At 45.3% G+C, this 19,289-nt stretch overlaps 1 protein-coding gene across 1 annotated transcript in view; it reads left to right on the forward strand.

Annotated features, from left to right (window-relative positions):
- The window catches only part of tmem45a (transmembrane protein 45a), a 49,666-nt gene extending 36,255 nt beyond the window's left edge, over window positions 1-13,411 (forward strand). Inside the window, exons 5-6 of the mRNA XM_055941235.1 lie at window positions 5,702-5,844; window positions 12,860-13,411. Of these exons, the coding sequence (XP_055797210.1) occupies window positions 5,702-5,844; window positions 12,860-12,956 (240 nt within the window). The 3' untranslated portion in view covers window positions 12,957-13,411. The remainder of the gene's footprint in view (window positions 1-5,701; window positions 5,845-12,859) is intronic.
- The last annotated feature ends 5,878 nt before the right edge of the window (window positions 13,412-19,289 follow it).

Raw genomic sequence — 19,289 nt, forward strand, 5'->3', positions numbered from 1 at the left:
TGTAGCCGCTTTAAGTTAGTTTTACTGTGAACACTGAGGCTGTACCCGCTTTTAGTTACAGTTTTACTGTGAACACTGAGGCTGCACCCACTTTTAGTTACAGTTTTACTGTGAACACTGAGGCTGTAGCCGCTTTAAGTTAGTTTTACTGTGAACACTGAGGCTGTACCCGCTTTTAGTTACAGTTTTACTGTGAACACTGAGGCTGTACCCGCTTTTAATTACAGTTTTACTGTGAACACTGAGGCTGTACCCGCTTTTAGTTACAGTTTTACTGTGAACACTGAGGCTGTACCCGCTTTAAGTTACAGTTTTACTGTGAACACTGAGGCTGTACCCGCTTTTAGTTACAGTTTTACTGTGAACACTGAGGCTGTACCCGCTTTAAGTTAGTTTTACTGTGAACACTGAGGCTGTACCCGCTTTTAGTTACAGTTTTACTGTGAACACTGAGGCTGTACCCGCTTTTAGTTACAGTTTTACTGTGAACACTGAGGCTGTACCCGCTTTAAGTTAGTTTTACTGTGAACACTGAGGCTGTGCCCGCTTTAAGTTACAGGTTTAACAGGGGACAAGTAGCCTACTGTGGCTATTTGATCATAATGTAGGCCTACCAGAGTGGTCTACCATCAGAAACAATGGATAAAATGCATCCCATAACACTTTAACATGGAAATAGCTGTTCTATCATTCAGCCTACAGTAGCAGCCAATGTGTGGTGTTCAATGTAGACCTACATTCCATGAGAATTTTGAAAAAAACAATCAGGGCTTGACATTAACCTGTTAATCCACTTGTCCTTCAGACAAGGAGGTGACTGACAATGTTGTTGTGTTGAAAGAGAAACCACTTTACAAAATAAAATGCATTATTATTCCCATACCATTATTACAGACAATCAGACAAATTATGCGAACCTCTGCCTATTGGCTACTTAGTTTATTCAACCTTGTCTCAAAATACAACACTGCTCCTTTAAGACAAAAAAAGCTCTTTACCTGACTCGCTTTTCAAAGGTGGCTAGAAATGTAGACGTTTTGTGCTCTTGTAGGAGGTAATCACTCCCCCATTGCTGACTTCAAATTATTAATAACTGGGCTAGTAACTCACTAACTAGCAAAGGATATGAACAAATGTACACACACGGCTACATGCAGCTCTGGCTTTGAACTCAAAACAACCACATCTACTCATGACCACTCATGCTGTAAACACAGTCCAGTTCACAATGAATGGCACCGAGCCATATATGGCAATGGTCGATTTGCATATAGGCCTACTGCAGCTCTGATCGGTTATGCCGCACCGGTCTTTGTAGAATACGAGCCTGAGTCGTGACTGTCAATGCAATGGAATCCTACTCCGATGCATTCTGCCAACAACAAAATCTCTTGCATAGTTAGTTTTGTTTCGGTATGTTGCATTGAAAGTGGCTAATATTGCATTGATTCGATCACAATTGCCACAGTAAAGGGACACGTTGATAGTGTTAACTAAGGGGGAAAACTCTAGAAAGTTGAGTGAAGTTCAATCTCGTGCTTCTCTGCGTGAGCTGATATTTCTCCTGCACGGCAGTCCCGTGGGAGCTTAGAGAGAACATTGGTTAGAACCCCATCAGTCAAACGAATATGTCTTCAGGTCTCAGGCAAGGTTGCTCATCACATGCATGGATCCTTCTGCTTCTGGTTGCCACAGAAAGTGTTGTTGTGCGGTAAGCCTAGTCAGTTATATCGGTGCCCTGATCTCTGAGTATGAGGTCAAAGGGGGGTGAAATGTAACTGAGGTGATTCGATGAACCACACTCTTTTGATGAGTAACGTTGCTGGAGACTTGAAGACTTGTGTTAGCTTCCTGAACTCATCCCTATGGGCTTTAGCTAAGTTGGCTAACACAGTCTTGTGACCTGGTTTGAACCCAGTCAGTCACAAGAGCCAGATTAAATAGGGAGTGTAATGGCTGTCCTTAGAAGGGCTACGACAAGGCTAACTATATTCTTACAGGGGCCTAATTGCGTTTCTTTTTGTGACACTCCCTTCTAACGCAGCCTGTGATCATCATAGAGGGGAACAGAAGGCGCGTTCCACATTCCAGAGAGTCGTAGCTTTCAGGAATGAGATCATAACAGTTTACATCCAAAACGGTTCAAATGCTAGAGACAAATTCAGGAAATCAATTCATCATGCTACATTAGCTTCTGTATACTGTATACATACTGTATACATACTGTATACATACTGTATACATACTGTATACATACTGTATACATACTGTATACATACTTTATACATACTGTATACATACTGTATACATACTGTATACATACTTTATACATACTGTATACATACTGTATACATACTGTATACATACTTTCCAGCCGGATTTTCCATTTTTCGTCCATAGCAGGGGCTTGTATCCATCTAGGTGAGCCTATTACAGCGTAATAAACCCCGGTCTCCATCCTCTAGGTGAGCCTATTACAGCGTAATAAACCCCGGTCTCCATCCTCTAGGTGAGCCTATTACAGCGTAATAAACCCCGGTCTCCATCCTCTAGGTGAGCCTATTACAGCGTAATAAACCCCGGTCTCCATCCTCTAGGTGAGCCTATTACAGCGTAATAAACCCCGGTCTCCATCCTCTAGGTGAGCCTATTACAGCGTAATAAACCCCGGTCTCCATCCTCTAGGTGAGCCTATTACAGCGTAATAAACCCCGGTCTCCATCCTCTAGGTGAGCCTATTACAGCGTAATAAACCCCGGTCTCCATCCTCTAGGTGAGCCTATTACAGCGTAATAAACCCCGGTCTCCATCCTCTAGGTGAGCCTATTACAGCGTAATAAACCCCGGTCTCCATCCTCTAGGTGAGCCTATTACAGCGTAATAAACCCAGGTCTCCATCCTCTAGGTGAGCCTATTACAGCGTAATAAACCCCGGTCTCCATCCTCTAGGTGAGCCTATTACAGCGTAATAAACCCCGGTCTCCATCCTCTAGGTGAGCCTATTACAGCGTAATAAACCCCGGTCTCCATCCTCTAGGTGAGCCTATTACAGCGTAATAAACCCCGGTCTCCATCCTCTAGGTGAGCCTATTACAGCGTAATAAACCCCGGTCTCCATCCTCTAGGTGAGCCTATTACAGCGTAATAAACCCCGGTCTCCATCCTCTAGGTGAGCCTATTACAGCGTAATAAACCCCGGTCTCCATCCTCTAGGTGAGCCTATTACAGCGTAATAAACCCCGGTCTCCATCCTCTAGGTGAGCCTATTACAGCGTAATAAACCCCGGTCTCCATCCTCTAGGTGAGCCTATTACAGCGTAATAAACCCCGGTCTCCATCCTCTAGGTGAGCCTATTACAGCGTAATAAACCCCGGTCTCCATCCTCTAGGTGAGCCTATTACAGCGTAATAAACCCCGGTCTCCATCCTCTAGGTGAGCCTATTACAGCGTAATAAACCCCGGTCTCCATCCTCTAGGTGAGCCTATTACAGCGTAATAAACCCCGGTCTCCATCCTCTAGGTGAGCCTATTACAGCGTAATAAACCCCGGTCTCCATCCTCTAGGTGAGCCTATTACAGCGTAATAAACCCCGGTCTCCATCCTCTAGGTGAGCCTATTACAGCGTAATAAACCCCGGTCTCCATCCTCTAGGTGAGCCTATTACAGCGTAATAAACCCCGGTCTCCATCCTCTAGGTGAGCCTATTACAGCGTAATAAACCCCGGTCTCCATCCTCTAGGTGAGCCTATTACAGCGTAATAAACCCCGGTCTCCATCCTCTAGGTGAGCCTATTACAGCGTAATAAACCCCGGTCTCCATCCTCTAGGTGAGCCTATTACAGCGTAATAAACCCCGGTCTCCATCCTCTAGGTGAGCCTATTACAGCGTAATAAACCCCGGTCTCCATCCTCTAGGTGAGCCTATTACAGCGTAATAAACCCCGGTCTCCATCCTCTAGGTGAGCCTATTACAGCGTAATAAACCCCGGTCTCCATCCTCTAGGTGAGCCTATTACAGCGTAATAAACCCCGGTCTCCATCCTCTAGGTGAGCCTATTACAGCGTAATAAACCCCGGTCTCCATCCTCTAGGTGAGCCTATTACAGCGTAATAAACCCCGGTCTCCATCCTCTAGGTGAGCCTATTACAGCGTAATAAACCCCGGTCTCCATCCTCTAGGTGAGCCTATTACAGCGTAATAAACCCCGGTCTCCATCCTCTAGGTGAGCCTATTACAGCGTAATAAACCCCGGTCTCCATCCTCTAGGTGAGCCTATTACAGCGTAATAAACCCCGGTCTCCATCCTCTAGGTGAGCCTATTACAGCGTAATAAACCCCGGTCTCCATCCTCTAGGTGAGCCTATTACAGCGTAATAAACCCCGGTCTCCATCCTCTAGGTGAGCCTATTACAGCGTAATAAACCCCGGTCTCCATCCTCTAGGTGAGCCTATTACAGCGTAATAAACCCCGGTCTCCATCCTCTAGGTGAGCCTATTACAGCGTAATAAACCCCGGTCTCCATCCTCTAGGTGAGCCTATTACAGCGTAATAAACCCCGGTCTCCATCCTCTAGGTGAGCCTATTACAGCGTAATAAACCCCGGTCTCCATCCTCTAGGTGAGCCTATTACAGCGTAATAAACCCCGGTCTCCATCCTCTAGGTGAGCCTATTACAGCGTAATAAACCCCGGTCTCCATCCTCTAGGTGAGCCTATTACAGCGTAATAAACCCCGGTCTCCATCCTCTAGGTGAGCCTATTACAGCGTAATAAACCCCGGTCTCCATCCTCTAGGTGAGCCTATTACAGCGTAATAAACCCCGGTCTCCATCCTCTAGGTGAGCCTATTACAGCGTAATAAACCCCGGTCTCCATCCTCTAGGTGAGCCTATTACAGCGTAATAAACCCCGGTCTCCATCCTCTAGGTGAGCCTATTACAGCGTAATAAACCCCGGTCTCCATCCTCTAGGTGAGCCTATTACAGCGTAATAAACCCCGGTCTCCATCCTCTAGGTGAGTCTATTACAGCGTAATAAACCCCGGTCTCCATCCTCTAGGTGAGCCTATTACAGAGTAATAAACCCCGGTCTCCATCCTCTAGGTGAGCCTATTACAGCGTAATAAACCCCGGTCTCCATCCTCTAGGTGAGCCTATTACAGCGTAATAAACCCCGGTCTCCATCCTCTAGGTGAGCCTATTACAGCGTAATAAACCCCGGTCTCCATCCTCTAGGTGAGCCTATTACAGCGTAATAAACCCCGGTCTCCATCCTATAGGTGAGCCTATTACAGCGTAATAAACCCCGGTCTCCATCCTCTAGGTGAGCCTATTACAGCGTAATAAACCCCGGTCTCCATCCTCTAGGTGAGCCTATTACAGCGTAATAAACCCCGGTCTCCATCCTCTAGGTGAGCCTATTACAGCGTAATAAACCCCGGTCTCCATCCTCTAGGTGAGCCTATTACAGCATAATAAACCCCGGTCTCCATCCTCTAGGTGAGCCTATTACAGCGTAATAAACCCCGGTCTCATCCTCTAGGTGAGCCTATTACAGCATAATAAACCCCGGTCTCCACCCTCTAGGTGAGCCTATTACAGCATAATAAACCCTGGTCTCCACCCTCTAGGTGAGCCTATTACAGCATAATAAACCCTGGTCTCCGTCCTCTAACCCTCTTCTCTCTGCCCCCCTCCAGATTGGTTTCGTCCTGTATTCCCCCAGCGGTGCAGAGTGGGACCAGAAGGACCATAACAACATGATGTTTATCACTATGTGTTACTGCTGGCACCTGGTCTTCAGCCTGCTTATTGTGTCAGTGCTGTACTGCACCGTCAGCTGGTGAGACACCCTTTCAACTCCTGTCCTGTGTTCTTATTGGTTAATGTAGCATGTCTTGTGTTCTTATTGGTTAATGTAGCATGTCTTGTGTTCTTATTGGTTAATTTAGCATGTTTGTGTTCTTATTGGTTAATTTAGCATGTTTGTGCCGGCATATAGCCTTCAGCCTGCTCACTGTATTGGTGCTGTGCTGCAACCATCAGCCAGTGAGACAACACTTTCCCTGGGGTGTTATGGGTTAACATCTCCTACATATTTACAGTCACAATGATGTACATCAGCATTCCTTCATCATCATCACCAGAGTCTAGTTGATTTGGGGGCAGTTTCCCAGACAGATTAAAGGTCATGAACAGTCAGAATCATGTTGTTCATGAAATGTGATGATATTTGGATGAAACCAGATCAGAGTATGATGGCTATAGTATGAACATGTTGCTTCTACATTGATCAAGTTTGATCCCATGTCCAATGCTTGGATTCAGGAGGCGGGATTATTAAAGAGATTAACTCTCATTTTGATACACCAATGGTAACATGATATTCTCTTACCTAATTTAAATAAGTACCTCCTTGTAACCAACATCGGAGAAGGCGTATTTGCAGAGGGGCGTGGTTTATATAGCTAGATAGCTACTCTACTGGTGCCAAATTTTGACTGTAGGGTGTCAGCAAATATAATTAAAAGTTGACCCTATTCATCTATGGCAAATATAACATAATTTGTCACCTTTCATCTGTGTCTGGTGTTAACTAGTTACTGGCTAGCTAGGTCTTCATCTGTGTCTGGTGTTAGCTAGTTACTGGCTAGTTAGGTCTTCATCTGTGTCTGGTGTTAGCTAGTTACTGGCTAGCTAGGTCTTCATCTGTGTCTGGTGTTAGCTAGTTACTGGCTAGCTAGGTCTCCATGTCTGGTGTTAACTAGTTACTGGCTAGCTAGGTCTTCATCTGTGTCTGGTGTTAGCTAGTTACTGGCTAGCTAGGTCTTCATCTGTGTCTGGTGTTAGCTAGTTACTGGCTAGCTAGGTCTTCATCTGTGTCTGGTGTTAGCTAGTTACTGGCTAGCTAGGTCTCCATGTCTGGTGTTAACTAGTTACTGGCTAGCTAGGTCTTCATCTGTGTCTGGTGTTAGCTAGTTACTGGCTAGCTAGGTCTTCATCTGTGTCTGGTGTTAGCTAGTTACTGGCTAGCTAGGTCTTCATCTGTGTCTGGTGTTAGCTAGTTACTGGCTAGCTAGGTCTTCATCTGTGTCTGGTGTTAGCTAGTTACTGGCTAGCTAGGTCTTCATCTGTGTCTGGTGTTAGCTAGTTACTGGCTAGCTAGGTCTTCATCTGTGTCTGGTGTTAGCTAGTTACTGGCTAGCTAGGTCTTCATCTGTGTCTGGTGTTAGCTAGTTACTGGCTAGCTAGGTCTTCATCTGTGTCTGGTGTTAGCTAGTTACTGGCTAGCTAGGTCTTCATCTGTGTCTGGTGTTAGCTAGTTACTGGCTAGCTAGGTCTTCATCTGTGTCTGGTGTTAGCTAGTTACTGGCTAGCTAGGTCTTCATCTGTGTCTGGTGTTAGCTAGTTACTGGCTAGCTAGGTCTTCATCTGTGTCTGGTGTTAGCTAGTTACTGGCTAGCTAGGTCTTCATCTGTGTCTGGTGTTAGCTAGTTACTGGCTAGCTAGGTCTTCATCTGTGTCTGGTGTTAGCTAGTTACTGGCTATCTAGGTCTTCATCTGTGTCTGGTGTTAGCTAGTTACTGGCTAGCTAGGTCTTCATCTGTGTCTGGTGTTAGCTAGTTACTGGCTAGCTAGGTCTTCATCTGTGTCTGGTGTTAGCTAGTTACTGGCTAGCTAGGTCTTCATCTGTGTCTGGTGTTAGCTAGTTACTGGCTAGCTAGGTCTTCATCTGTGTCTGGTGTTAGCTAGTTACTGGCTAGCTAGGTCTTCATCTGTGTCTGGTGTTAGCTAGTTACTGGCTAGCTAGGTCTTCATCTGTGTCTGGTGTTAGCTAGTTACTGACTACCTAGGTCTTCATCTGTGTCTGGTTTTAGGTAGTTACTGGCTAGCTAGGTCTTCATCTGTGTCTGGTATTAGCTAGTTACTGGCTAGCTAGGTCTTCATGTCTGGTGTTAGCTAGTTACTGGCTAGCTAGGTCTTCATCTGTGTCTGGGGTTAGCTAGTTACTGGCTAGCTAGGTCTTCATCTGTGTCTGGTGTTAGCTAGTTACTGGCTAGCTAGGTCTTCATCTGTGTCTGGTGTTAGCTAGTTACTGGCTAGCTAGGTCTTCATCTGTGTCTGGTGTTAGCTAGTTACTGGCTAGCTAGGTCTTCATCTGTGTCTGGTGTTAGCTAGTTACTGGCTAGCTAGGTCTTCATCTGTGTCTGGTGTTAGCTAGTTACTGACTAGCTAGGTCTTCATCTGTGTCTGGTGTTAGCTAGTTACTGGCTAGCTAGGTCTTCATCTGTGTCTGGTATTAGCTAGTTACTGGCTAGCTAGGTCTTCATGTCTGGGGTTAGCTAGTTACTGGCTAGCTAGGTCTTCATCTGTGTCTGGGGTTAGCTAGTTACTGGCTAACTAGGTCTTCATCTGTGTCTGGTGTTAGCTAGTTACTGTCTAGCTAGGTCTTCATCTGTGTCTGGTGTTAGCTAGTTACTGTCTAGCTAGGTCTTCATCTGTGTCTGGTGTTAGCTAGTTACTGGCTAGCTAGGTCTTCATCTGTGTCTGGTGTTAGCTAGTTACTGGCTAGCTAGGTCTTCATGTCTGGTGTTAGCTAGTTACTGGCTAGCTAGGTCTTCATGTCTGGTGTTAACTAGTTACTGGCTAGCTAGGTCTTCATGTCTGGTGTTAGCTAGTTACTGGCTAGCTAGGTCTTCATCTGTGTCTGGTGTTAGCTAGTTACTGGCTAGCTAGGTCTTCATCTGTGTCTGGTGTTAGCTAGTTACTGGCTAGCTAGGTCTTCATCGGTGTCTGGTGTTAACTAGTTACTGGCTAGTTAGGTCTTCATCTGTGTCTGGTGTTAGCTAGTTACTGGCTAGCTAGGTCTTCATCTGTGTCTGGTGTTAGCTAGTTACTGGCTAGCTAGGTCTTCATCGGTGTCTGGTGTTAGCTAGTTACTGGCTAGCTAGGTCTTCATCTGTGTCTGGTGTTAGGTAGTTACTGACTAGCTAGGTTTTCATCTGTGTCTGGTGTTAGCTAGTTACTGGCTAGTTAGGTCTTCATCTGTGTCTGGTGTTAGGTAGTTACTGACTAGCTAGGTCTTCATCTGTGTCTGGTGTTAGCTAGTTACTGTCTAGCTAGGTCTTCATCTGTGTCTGGTGTTAGCTAGTTACTGGCTAGCTAGGTCTTCATCTGTGTCTGGTGTTAGCTAGTTACTGGCTAGCTAGGTCTTCATCTGTGTCTGGTGTTAGCTAGTTACTGGCTAGCTAGGTCTTCATCTGTGTCTGGTGTTAGCTAGTTACTGGCTAGCTAGGTCTTCATCTGTGTCTGGTGTTAGGTAGTTACTGACTAGCTAGGTTTTCATCTGTGTCTGGTGTTAGCTAGTTACTGGCTAGTTAGGTCTTCATCTGTGTCTGGTGTTAGGTAGTTACTGACTAGCTAGGTCTTCATCTGTGTCTGGTGTTAGCTAGTTACTGTCTAGCTAGGTCTTCATCTGTGTCTGGTGTTAGCTAGTTACTGTCTAGCTAGGTCTTCAACTGTGTCTGGTGTTAGCTAGTTACTGTCTAGCTAGGTCTTCATCTGTGTCTGGTGTTAGCTAGTTACTGGCTAGCTAGGTCTTCATCTGTGTCTGGTGTTAGCTAGTTACTGGCTAGCTAGGTCTTCATCTGTGTCTGGTGTTAGCTAGTTACTGGCTAGCTAGGTCTTCATCTGTGTCTGGTGTTAGCTAGTTACTGGCTAGCTAGGTCTTCATCTGTGTCTGGTGTTAGCTAGTTACTGGCTAGCTAGGTCTTCATCTGTGTCTGGTATTAGATAGTTACTGTCTAGCTAGGTCTTCAACTGTGTCTGGTGTTAGCTAGTTACTGTCTAGCTAGGTCTTCATCTGTGTCTGGTGTTAGCTAGTTACTGGCTAGCTAGGTCTTCATCTGTGTCTGGTGTTAGCTAGTTACTGACTAGCTAGGTCTTCATCTGTGTCTGGTGTTAACTAGTTACTGGCTAGCTAGGTCTTCATCTGTGTCTGGTGTTAGCTAGTTACTGGCTAGCTAGGTCTTCATCTGTGTCTGGTGTTAGCTAGTTACTGGCTAGCTAGGTCTTCATGTCTGGTGTTAACTAGTTACTGGCTAGCTAGGTCTTCATCTGTGTCTGGTGTTAGCTAGTTACTGGCTAGCTAGGTCTTCATCTGTGTCTGGTGTTAGCTAGTTACTGTCTAGCTAGGTCTTCATCTGTGTCTGGTGTTAGCTAGTTACTGGCTAGCTAGGTCTTCATCTGTGTCTGGTGTTAGCTAGTTACTGGCTAGCTAGGTCTTCATCTGTGTCTGGTGTTAGCTAGTTACTGGCTAGCTAGGTCTTCATCTGTGTCTGGTGTTAACTAGTTACTGGCTAGTTAGGTCTTCATCTGTGTCTGGTGTTAGCTAGTTACTGGCTAGCTAGGTCTTCATCTGTGTCTGGTGTTAGCTAGTTACTGGCTAGCTAGGTCTTCATCTGTGTCTGGTGTTAGCTAGTTACTGGCTAGCTAGGTCTTCATCTGTGTCTGGTGTTAGCTAGTTACTGGCTAGCTAGGTCTTCATCTGTGTCTGGTGTTAGCTAGTTACTGGCTAGCTAGGTCTTCATGTCTGGTGTTAGCTAGTTACTGGCTAGCTAGGTCTTCATCTGTGTCTGGTGTTAGCTAGTTACTGGCTAGCTAGGTCTTCATGTCTGGTGTTAGTTAGTTACTGGGTAGCTAGGTCTTCAGCTAACATAAAACAAAAGGGTGTACGGGTCATTTAAAACTCAGTTGTCATGTCAAACATCCATCAGTGCTGCTGTGAACCGCATCACAACAGACATGCCAAACAGGAGATGCATACAAAATATATATATACTATATACAGTTGAAGTCGGAAGTTTACATAGACAGATTGGAGTCATTAAAACTCATTTTTCAATCACTCCACAAATGTCTTGTTAAGAAACTATAGGTTTGGCTAGTCGGTTAAGACATCTACTTTGTGCATGACACAAGTCATTTTAACAACAATTGTTTACCGACAGATTATTTCACTGTATCACAACTCCAGTGGGTCAGAAGTTTACATACACTAAGTTGACTGTGCCTTTAAACAGCTTGGAAAATTCCAGAAAAAATGTCATGGCTTTAGAAGCTTCTGATAGGTTAATTGACATCATTTGAGTCAATTGGAGGTGTACCTGTGGATGTATTTCAAGGCCTACCTTCAAACTCAGTGCCTCTTTGCTTGACATCATGAGAAAATTAAAAGAAATCAGCCAAGACCTCAGAAAAAAATGTGTAGACCTCCACAAGTCTGATTCATACTTGGGAGCCATTTCCAAACGCCTGAAGGTACCACGTTCATCTGTACAAACAATAGTACGCAAGCATAAAACACTATGGGACCACGCAGCCGTCATACCGCTCAGGAAGGAGACACGTTCTGTCTCCTCGAGATGAACGCACTTTGGTGTGAAAAGTGCAAATCAATCCCAGAACAACAGCAAAGGATCTTGTGAATATGCTGGAGGAAACAGGTACAAAAGTATCTATATCCACAGTAAAACGAGTCCTATATCAACACAACCTGAAAGGCCGCTCAGCAAGGAAGAAGCCACTGCTCCAAAACCGCCATAAAAAAGCCAGACAACGGTTTGCAACAGCACATGGGGAAAAAAGATTGTACTATTTGGAGAAATGTCCTCTGATCTGATGAAACAAAAATAGAACTGTTTGGCCATAATGTCCATTATTATGTTTGGAGGAAAAGGGGGAGGCTTGCAAGCTGAAGAACACCATCCCAACCATGAAGCACAGGGGTGGCAGCATCATGTTGTGGGGGTGCTTTGCTGCAGGAGGGACTGGTGCACTTCACAAAACAGATGGCATCATGAGGTAGGAAAATTATGTGGATATATTGAAGCAACATCACAAGACATCAGTCAGGAAGTTAAAGCTTGGTCTCAAATGGGTCTTCCAAATGGACAATGACCCCAAGCATACTTCCAAAGTTGTGGCAAAATGGCTTAAGGACAACAAAGTCAAGGTATTGGAGTGTCCATCACAAAGCCCTGACCTCAATCCCATAGAAAATTTGTGGGCAGAACTGAAAAAGTGTGTGCGGGCAAGGAGGCCTACAAACCTGACTCAGTGACACCAGCTCTGTCAGGAGGAATGGGCCAAAATTCACCCAACTTATTGTGGGAAGCTTGTGGAAGGCTACCCGAAACGTTTGACCCAAGTTAAACAATTTAAAGGCAATGCTACCAAATACTAATTGATTGTATGTAAACTTCTGACCCACTGAGAATGTGATGAAAGAAATAAAAGTTGAAATAAATTATTCTCTCTACTATTATTCTGACATTTCACATTCTTAAAATAAAGTGGTGATCCTAACTGACCAAAAACAGGGCATTTTTACTAGGATTAAATGTCAGGAATTGTGAAGATCTTAGTTCAAACGTATGTAAACTTCCGACTTCAACTGTATATAATTGATGCAATTTGAATGTTGTTTGAGTTGCTCTGTGTATCACCAAATTTTCTTGAGTTTATTTGACTGCAAATTGCTCACTGCATCCAAGTTTCAAAAAGCTGTCAGTCAATGCGAGCTCATGAATATACAGTAACTCTCTGCCCACTCATTCTGTCTTTTCACATTTTGTAGTAGTTAGCCGTGAGAGGGAAAGTGCTTTTGAGCATTTTGATATGGGTGATATTTTAGTCAAAAGGCTATTTTACATGGGAATCAGAATGACTGTTCAGCACCTTTAAGCCTAGTTATGGACTAAAAAAAGCACTTTTAATAAAGAGATTCTCCGTTTGTAATCTGGTCAATCTAATTCTACAGTATGTTCATCATGCCTCACCCCCTATCCCCTCTGCAGTGTGGTACGATCCAGATTGAAGAGAACCCCCCCAATGGAGATGGGACTGCTGAAACCCAGAGAGAGACAGCAGGAGTCAGAGGACGAGATCCAATAAGGACAACAACTTCCTGTTTGCTTAGCAGTCAATCAATCAATCAATCAATCAATCAATCAATCAATCAATCAATCAAATGTATTTATAAAGCCCTTTTTACATCAGCCGATCAAAGTGCTGTACAGAAACCCAGTCTAAAACCCCAAACAGCAAGCTATGCAGGTGTAGAAGCACGGTGGCTAGGAAAAACTCCCTAGAAAGGCCAGAACCTAGGAAGAAACCTAGAGAGGAACCAGGCTATGAGGGGTGGTCAGTCCTCTTCTGGCTGTGCCGGGTGGAGATTATAACAGAACATGGCCAAGATGTTCAAACGTTCATAGATGACAAGCATGGTCAAATAATAATAATCACAGTAGTGGGTGCAACAGGTCAGCACCTCAGGAGTAAATGTCAGTTGGCTTTTCATAGCCGATCATTCAGAGTTAGAGAGAGCAGGTGCGTTAGAGAGAGAGAGAGTCGAAACAGCAGGTCTGGGACAAGGTAGCCCGTCCGGGGAACAGGTCAGGTTATCCATGGCCACAGACAGAACAGTTGAAACTGGAGAAGCAGCAGTTGAGGCTGAGACAGGAGCCTCCACTATTTATGAAATTTAAATTTGTCAGTTAGCTTACTAGCTAGTTCCAACTGTTTTACTGGTAGTAACCATAGCAACATGGCTACTGAGGCAGCCCACCCAATCCTTACGTCACCTATTAACGTCTCATGCTGACCCTAGACCAATTGGTTATCTGATCAGGGTTCGACTTCAGGAAGCCCATCAACCCAGCTCTGCAAGGTCCCAGTCTCTCTCCCCATCCACAGTAGCTGCCTCTCTCTCCCCATCCACAGTAGCTGCCTCTCCTCCCCATCCAGAGTAGCTGCCTCTCTCTCCCCATCCACAGTAGCTGCCTCTCCTCCCCATCCAGAGTAGCTGCCTCTCTCTCCCCATCCACAGTAGCTGCCTCTCTTCCCCATCCAGAGTAGCTGCCTCTCTCTCCCCATCCACAGTAGCTGCCTCTCCTCCCCATCCACAGTAGCTGCCTCTCCTCTCCAGTCTAGTAGCTGCCTCTCCTCCCCATCCACAGTAGCTGCCTCTCCTCTCCAGTCTAGTAGCTGCCTCTCCTCTCCAGCCACAGTAGCTGCCTCTCCTCCCCATCCACAGTAGCTGCCTCTCCCCCCCAGCCACAGTAGCTGCATCTCTCCCCCCCAGCCACAGTAGCTGCATCTCTCCCCCCCAGCCACAGTAGCTGCCTCTCCTCCCCAGCCACAGTAGCTGCCTCTCTTCCCCAGCCACAGTAGCTGCCTCTCCTCCTCAGCCACAGTAGCTGCCTCTCCTCCCCAGCCACAGTAGCTGCCTCTCCTCCTCAGCCACAGTAGCTGCCTCTCCTCCCCATCCACAGTAGCTGCCTCTCCTCCCCAGCCACAGTAGCTGCCTCTCCTCCCCAGCCACAGTAGCTGCCTCTCCTCCCCAGCCACAGTAGCTGCCTCTCCTCTCCAGCCACAGTAGCTGCCTCTCCTCTCCAGCCACATTAGCTGCCTCTCCTCCCCAGCCACAGTAGCTGCCTCTCCTCCCCATCCACAGTAGCTGCCTCTCCTCCCTCTCCACAGTAGCTGCCTCTCCTCCCTCTCCACAGTAGCTGCCTCTCCTCCCCAGCCACAGTAGCTGCCTCTCCTCCCCAGCCACAGTAGCTGCCTCTCCTCCCCAGCCACAGTAGCTGCCTCTCCTCCCCAGCCACAGTAGCTGCCTCTCCCCTCAGCCACAGTAGCTGCCTCTCCCCCTCAGCCACAGTAGCTGCCTCTCCCCTCAGCCACAGTAGCTGCCTCTCCCCCTCAGCCACAGTAGCTGCCTCTCCCCCTCAGCCACAGTAGCTGCCTCTCCCCCTCAGCCACAGTAGCTGCCTCTCCCCCTCAGCCACTGCAGAGGAAGAGATGCTGCCATTGTTTTAATAGGTTAGATGTCACACAGCCGTAGCTATAGGACAGTTTCTCTCCTTTATGAGATGTCATCGCTCCTCTGCCCAATATCAGCATGAAGACATTATTACCATCGTTATCTTGTACACTGCTGCTACTCACTGTTTGTTTGTTACCTGTGCATAGTCACTTCGCCCCCACCTACATGTACAGATTACCTCAACTAGCCTGTACCCCTGCACACTGACTCGGTACCAGTGCCCCCTGTATATAGCCTCCTTATTGTTATTCTTATTGTGTTACTTTTTATTATTACTTTTTATTTTTGCCTACTTGGTAAATATTTTCTTCTTCTTGAACTGCACTGGTGGTTAAAGGCTTGTAAGTAAGCATTTCAACGGTAGAGTCTACACCTGTTGTATTCGGCGCATGTGACTAATAAAGTTTGATTTGATTTGATGTATCTAGCTTTGTTTAAGTCACTATTTATTACTCTTAACGGATCAACTCTGAACATCTTAACATTCAAATATTGTGTTTGTTTCATGGAACAGACAAATGTACACACATCAAATGAAGAATGATAACATAAGAAGAAGAGAGTTTGGTGTTATCTGAATAGTTAAATGATAAGACCAACCCATGTGGCCCAGACAAACAAGGAGCTTTTGCCAAACAGTCTGTAAATCTCTGTGTAGCAGCGCCATCCTGTGGCCAGGTTGTGCAACAACATGCATTGTACTGAATAATCATGAATACACTATTCCCATAGATTAGTTTATGAAACATACTTGAAACAAAGGTTCAGGTTAAGGAATGTTTTAGCAATATTTTGCCTTGAATCAGGTGTAATAGAAATTGTACTCTTGATAACACTTCATGGTGATGATCGTAGCCTCGGCTGTCAGGACCTAAAGTTATTGATGCATCTCAGACAGCACAAGCCAACATCCCATCAGATGATCCCACTGCCTTAGTGTTTCCTCTGATCATTCTGTACCTTCACCTTCAGTCTCGGGTTAGGCTGGAGTGTGAACACGATAAACCAAATTGTCACTGAGAAAATAGGAACGAGAAATCTGGAGCAAATGTGGAATCAGTAATTACTGAGTGTATCATCGTCTGTCATCTGCTCTGTGGGATTTAATTAGAATTGTAAGCAGTATAAAATTCAATGTATTTATGAAATATACTGTATATTTCTTTGAGAGTTTTTGATTTCCATTTGCAGTTGAATCGAATACTGTTTTGTGAAACAGAATGTTGCATATGCATGTTTTTAAATTCAAATTTACATAAAAAGAAGCATTTTTAAAACACCTGCCTTATTGCCTGTGTTCTTGTCTGTCTCGTTTCCAATGGTCACACACTTGAGTCCAGGAGGCGTCACTATGATGAGCGTCGTGGCTATACCTGTCCACAGCCAATTGACAACCAAAAAAGTGTTAAACAAATCAAAATATATTTTATATTTGAGATTCTTCAAAGTAGCCACACTTTGCCTTGATGACCGCTTTGCGCACTCGTGACATTCTCTCAACCAGCTTCACCAGGAATGCTTTTCCAACAGTCTTGAAGGAGTTCCCACATATGCTGAGCACTTGGCTGCTTTTCCTTCATGGTCGAATTGCTGCAAAGAAACCACTACTAAAGGACACCAATAATAGGAAGAGACTTCACTTTAATAATGTTTACATATCTTGCGTTATTCATCTCATATGTACAGTCGGGAGAACACGTATTTGATACACTGCCGATTTTGCAGGTTTTCCTACTTACAAAGCATGTAGAGGTCTGTACTTTTTTATCATAGGTACACTTCAACTGTGAGAGACGGAATCTAAAACAAAAATCCAGAAAATCACATTGTATGATTTTTAAGTAATTCATTTGCATTTTATTGCATGACATAAGTATTTGATACATCAGAAAAACAGAACTTAATATTTGGTACAGAAACCTTTGTTTGCAATTACAGAGATCATACGTTTCCTGTAGTTCTTGACCAGGTTTGCACACACTGCAGCAGGGATTTTGGCCCACTCCTCCATACAGACCTTCTCCAGATCCTTCAGGTTTCGGGGCTGTCGCTGGGCAATACGGACTTTCAGCTCCCTCCAAAGATGTTCTATTGGGTTCAGGTCTGGAGACTGGCTAGGCCACTCCAGGACCTTGACATGCTTCTTACGGAGCCACTCCTTAGTTGCCCTGGCTGTGTGTTTCGGGTCGTTGTCATGCTGGAAGACCCAGCCACGACCCATCTTCAATGCTCTTACTGAGGGAAAGAGGTTGTTGGCCAAGATCTTGCGATAGAAGAAGGAGAGTGATGGAGTGCTGCATCAGATGACATGGCCTCCAAAATCACCCGACCTCAACCCAATTGAGATGGTTTGGGATGAGTTGGACCACATAGTGAAGGAAAATCAGCCAACAAGTGCTCAGCATACCTGGGAACTCCTTCAAGACCATTGGAAAAGTATTCCTAATGAAGCTGGTTGAGGCAATATCAAGAGTGTGCAAAGCTGTCATCAAGGCAAATGGTAGCTACTTTGAAGAATATATATTTTGATTTGTTTAACCCTTTTTTGGTTCCTACATGGTTCCATATGTGTTATTTCATAGTTTTGATGTCTTCACTATTATTCTACAATGTAGAAAATAGTAAAATAATAAAGAAAAATCCTTGATATGCACGAATTGAATGTGAGATAGTGTTGTGTGTTTCTTGGCCCAAGCAAGTCTCTTCTTATTGGTGTCCTTTAGTAGTATTTTCTTTGCAGCAATTCGACCATGAAGGCCTGGTTCACGCAGTGTCCTCTGAACAGTTGATGTTGAGATGTGTCTGTTACTTTAACTCTGTGAAGCATTTATTTGGCCTGCCATCTGGTGCAGGTAACTCTAATGAATTTATCCTCTGCAGCAGAGGTAACTCTGGGTCTTCCTTTCCTGAGGCGGTCCTCATGAGAGCTAGTTTCATTATAGCGCTTGATTGTTTTTGCGACTGCACTTGAAGAAACTTTCAAAGTTCTTGAAATGTTCTGGATTGACTGACATGTCTTAAAGTAATGATGGACTGTCATTTATCTTTGCTTATTTGAGCTGTTCTTGCCATAATATGGACTTGGTCTTTTACCAAATAGGGCTATCTTCTGTATACCACCCCTACCTTGTAACAACTGATTGGCGCAAACGCATTAAGAAGGAAAGAAATTCCACAAATGAACTTTGAAGAAGGCACACCTGTTAATTGAAATGCATTCCAGGTGACTACCTCAGGAAGCTGGTTGAGAGAATGCCAAGAGCAGTGGCATTCACTGAACAATACATTAATTGCACTATAACGGTGACAAACGGTGTCCACAAACTGGTAAGGCCTACATAAAGCTGTCCCCACAGCAGAGGCCCAACCATAGTCCCAACACCTTACCACTGTTACACCTGGCTATCATCAGAGCCTTGTCTGGCAGAGAAACAGTTCATTCAGCCTCATTTACTGCCTTTAAAAAAGCATAGCTGATATGGCTGAATTGTTTAAAGAAATGTGGTTTTCACTGACAATTAAGATGTACAAACTATGACAAGAGGATAAGAGGCAATCCGTAATTTTGATGAAGACATTAATGAGAGAGCTTGGATGGACGTAGTCAATATAACTATTTGTTCAGCACTTTTGAAATGTACAGCGACAGAATTCAGAACATGGGCTGTTCTTACAGTGTTCTCCCTGTACACTAGGTCAGAACCGTAGGATAAATAAAGGGGGCATATGCGGTAAGCAGAAAATGAAAGCTCTTACAATAGTCAATGATTACATTTCTCTAAAACAGGTTATAGGCTACATGTGCACCATCAAGTCAGAACAGTAGGTAAAATTAAGAGGGGAAAATAGACCAAATTATTAGGGTGAGGCACATGGGCTGCTAACAGCTTACTACACAACGTCAAATCAAATGCTATTTGTCACATGCGCCAAATACAACAGGTGTAGACCTTACAGTGAAATGTTTACTTACAAGCCCTAACCAACAACGCAGTTAAAAAAAAGATATATATTATATGCACCTCCTGTGGCAGCCCCACGCACCAGCTCTCCTGTGGCAGCCCCACTCACCAGCTGTCCTGTGGCAGCCCCTCGCACCAGCTCTCCTGTGGCAGCCCCACGCACCAGCTCTCCTGTGGCAGCCCCTCGCACCAGCTCTCCTGTGGCAGCCCCACGCACCAGCTCTCCTGTGGCAGCCCCACGCACCAGCTCTCCTGTGGCAGCCCCACGCACCAGCTCTCCTGTGGCAGCCCCACGCACCAGCTCTCCTGTGGCAGCCCCACGCACCAGCTCTCCTGTGGCAGCCCCACGCACCAGCTCTCCTGTGGCAGCCCCACGCACCAGCTCTCCTGTGGCAGCCCCACATACCAGCTCTCCTGTGACAGCCCCACGCACCAGCT

The sequence above is a fragment of the Salvelinus fontinalis genome, chromosome 12 (assembly GCF_029448725.1).
Source record: "Salvelinus fontinalis isolate EN_2023a chromosome 12, ASM2944872v1, whole genome shotgun sequence".
In the NCBI taxonomy this organism is placed as follows: Eukaryota; Metazoa; Chordata; class Actinopteri; order Salmoniformes; family Salmonidae; genus Salvelinus; species Salvelinus fontinalis.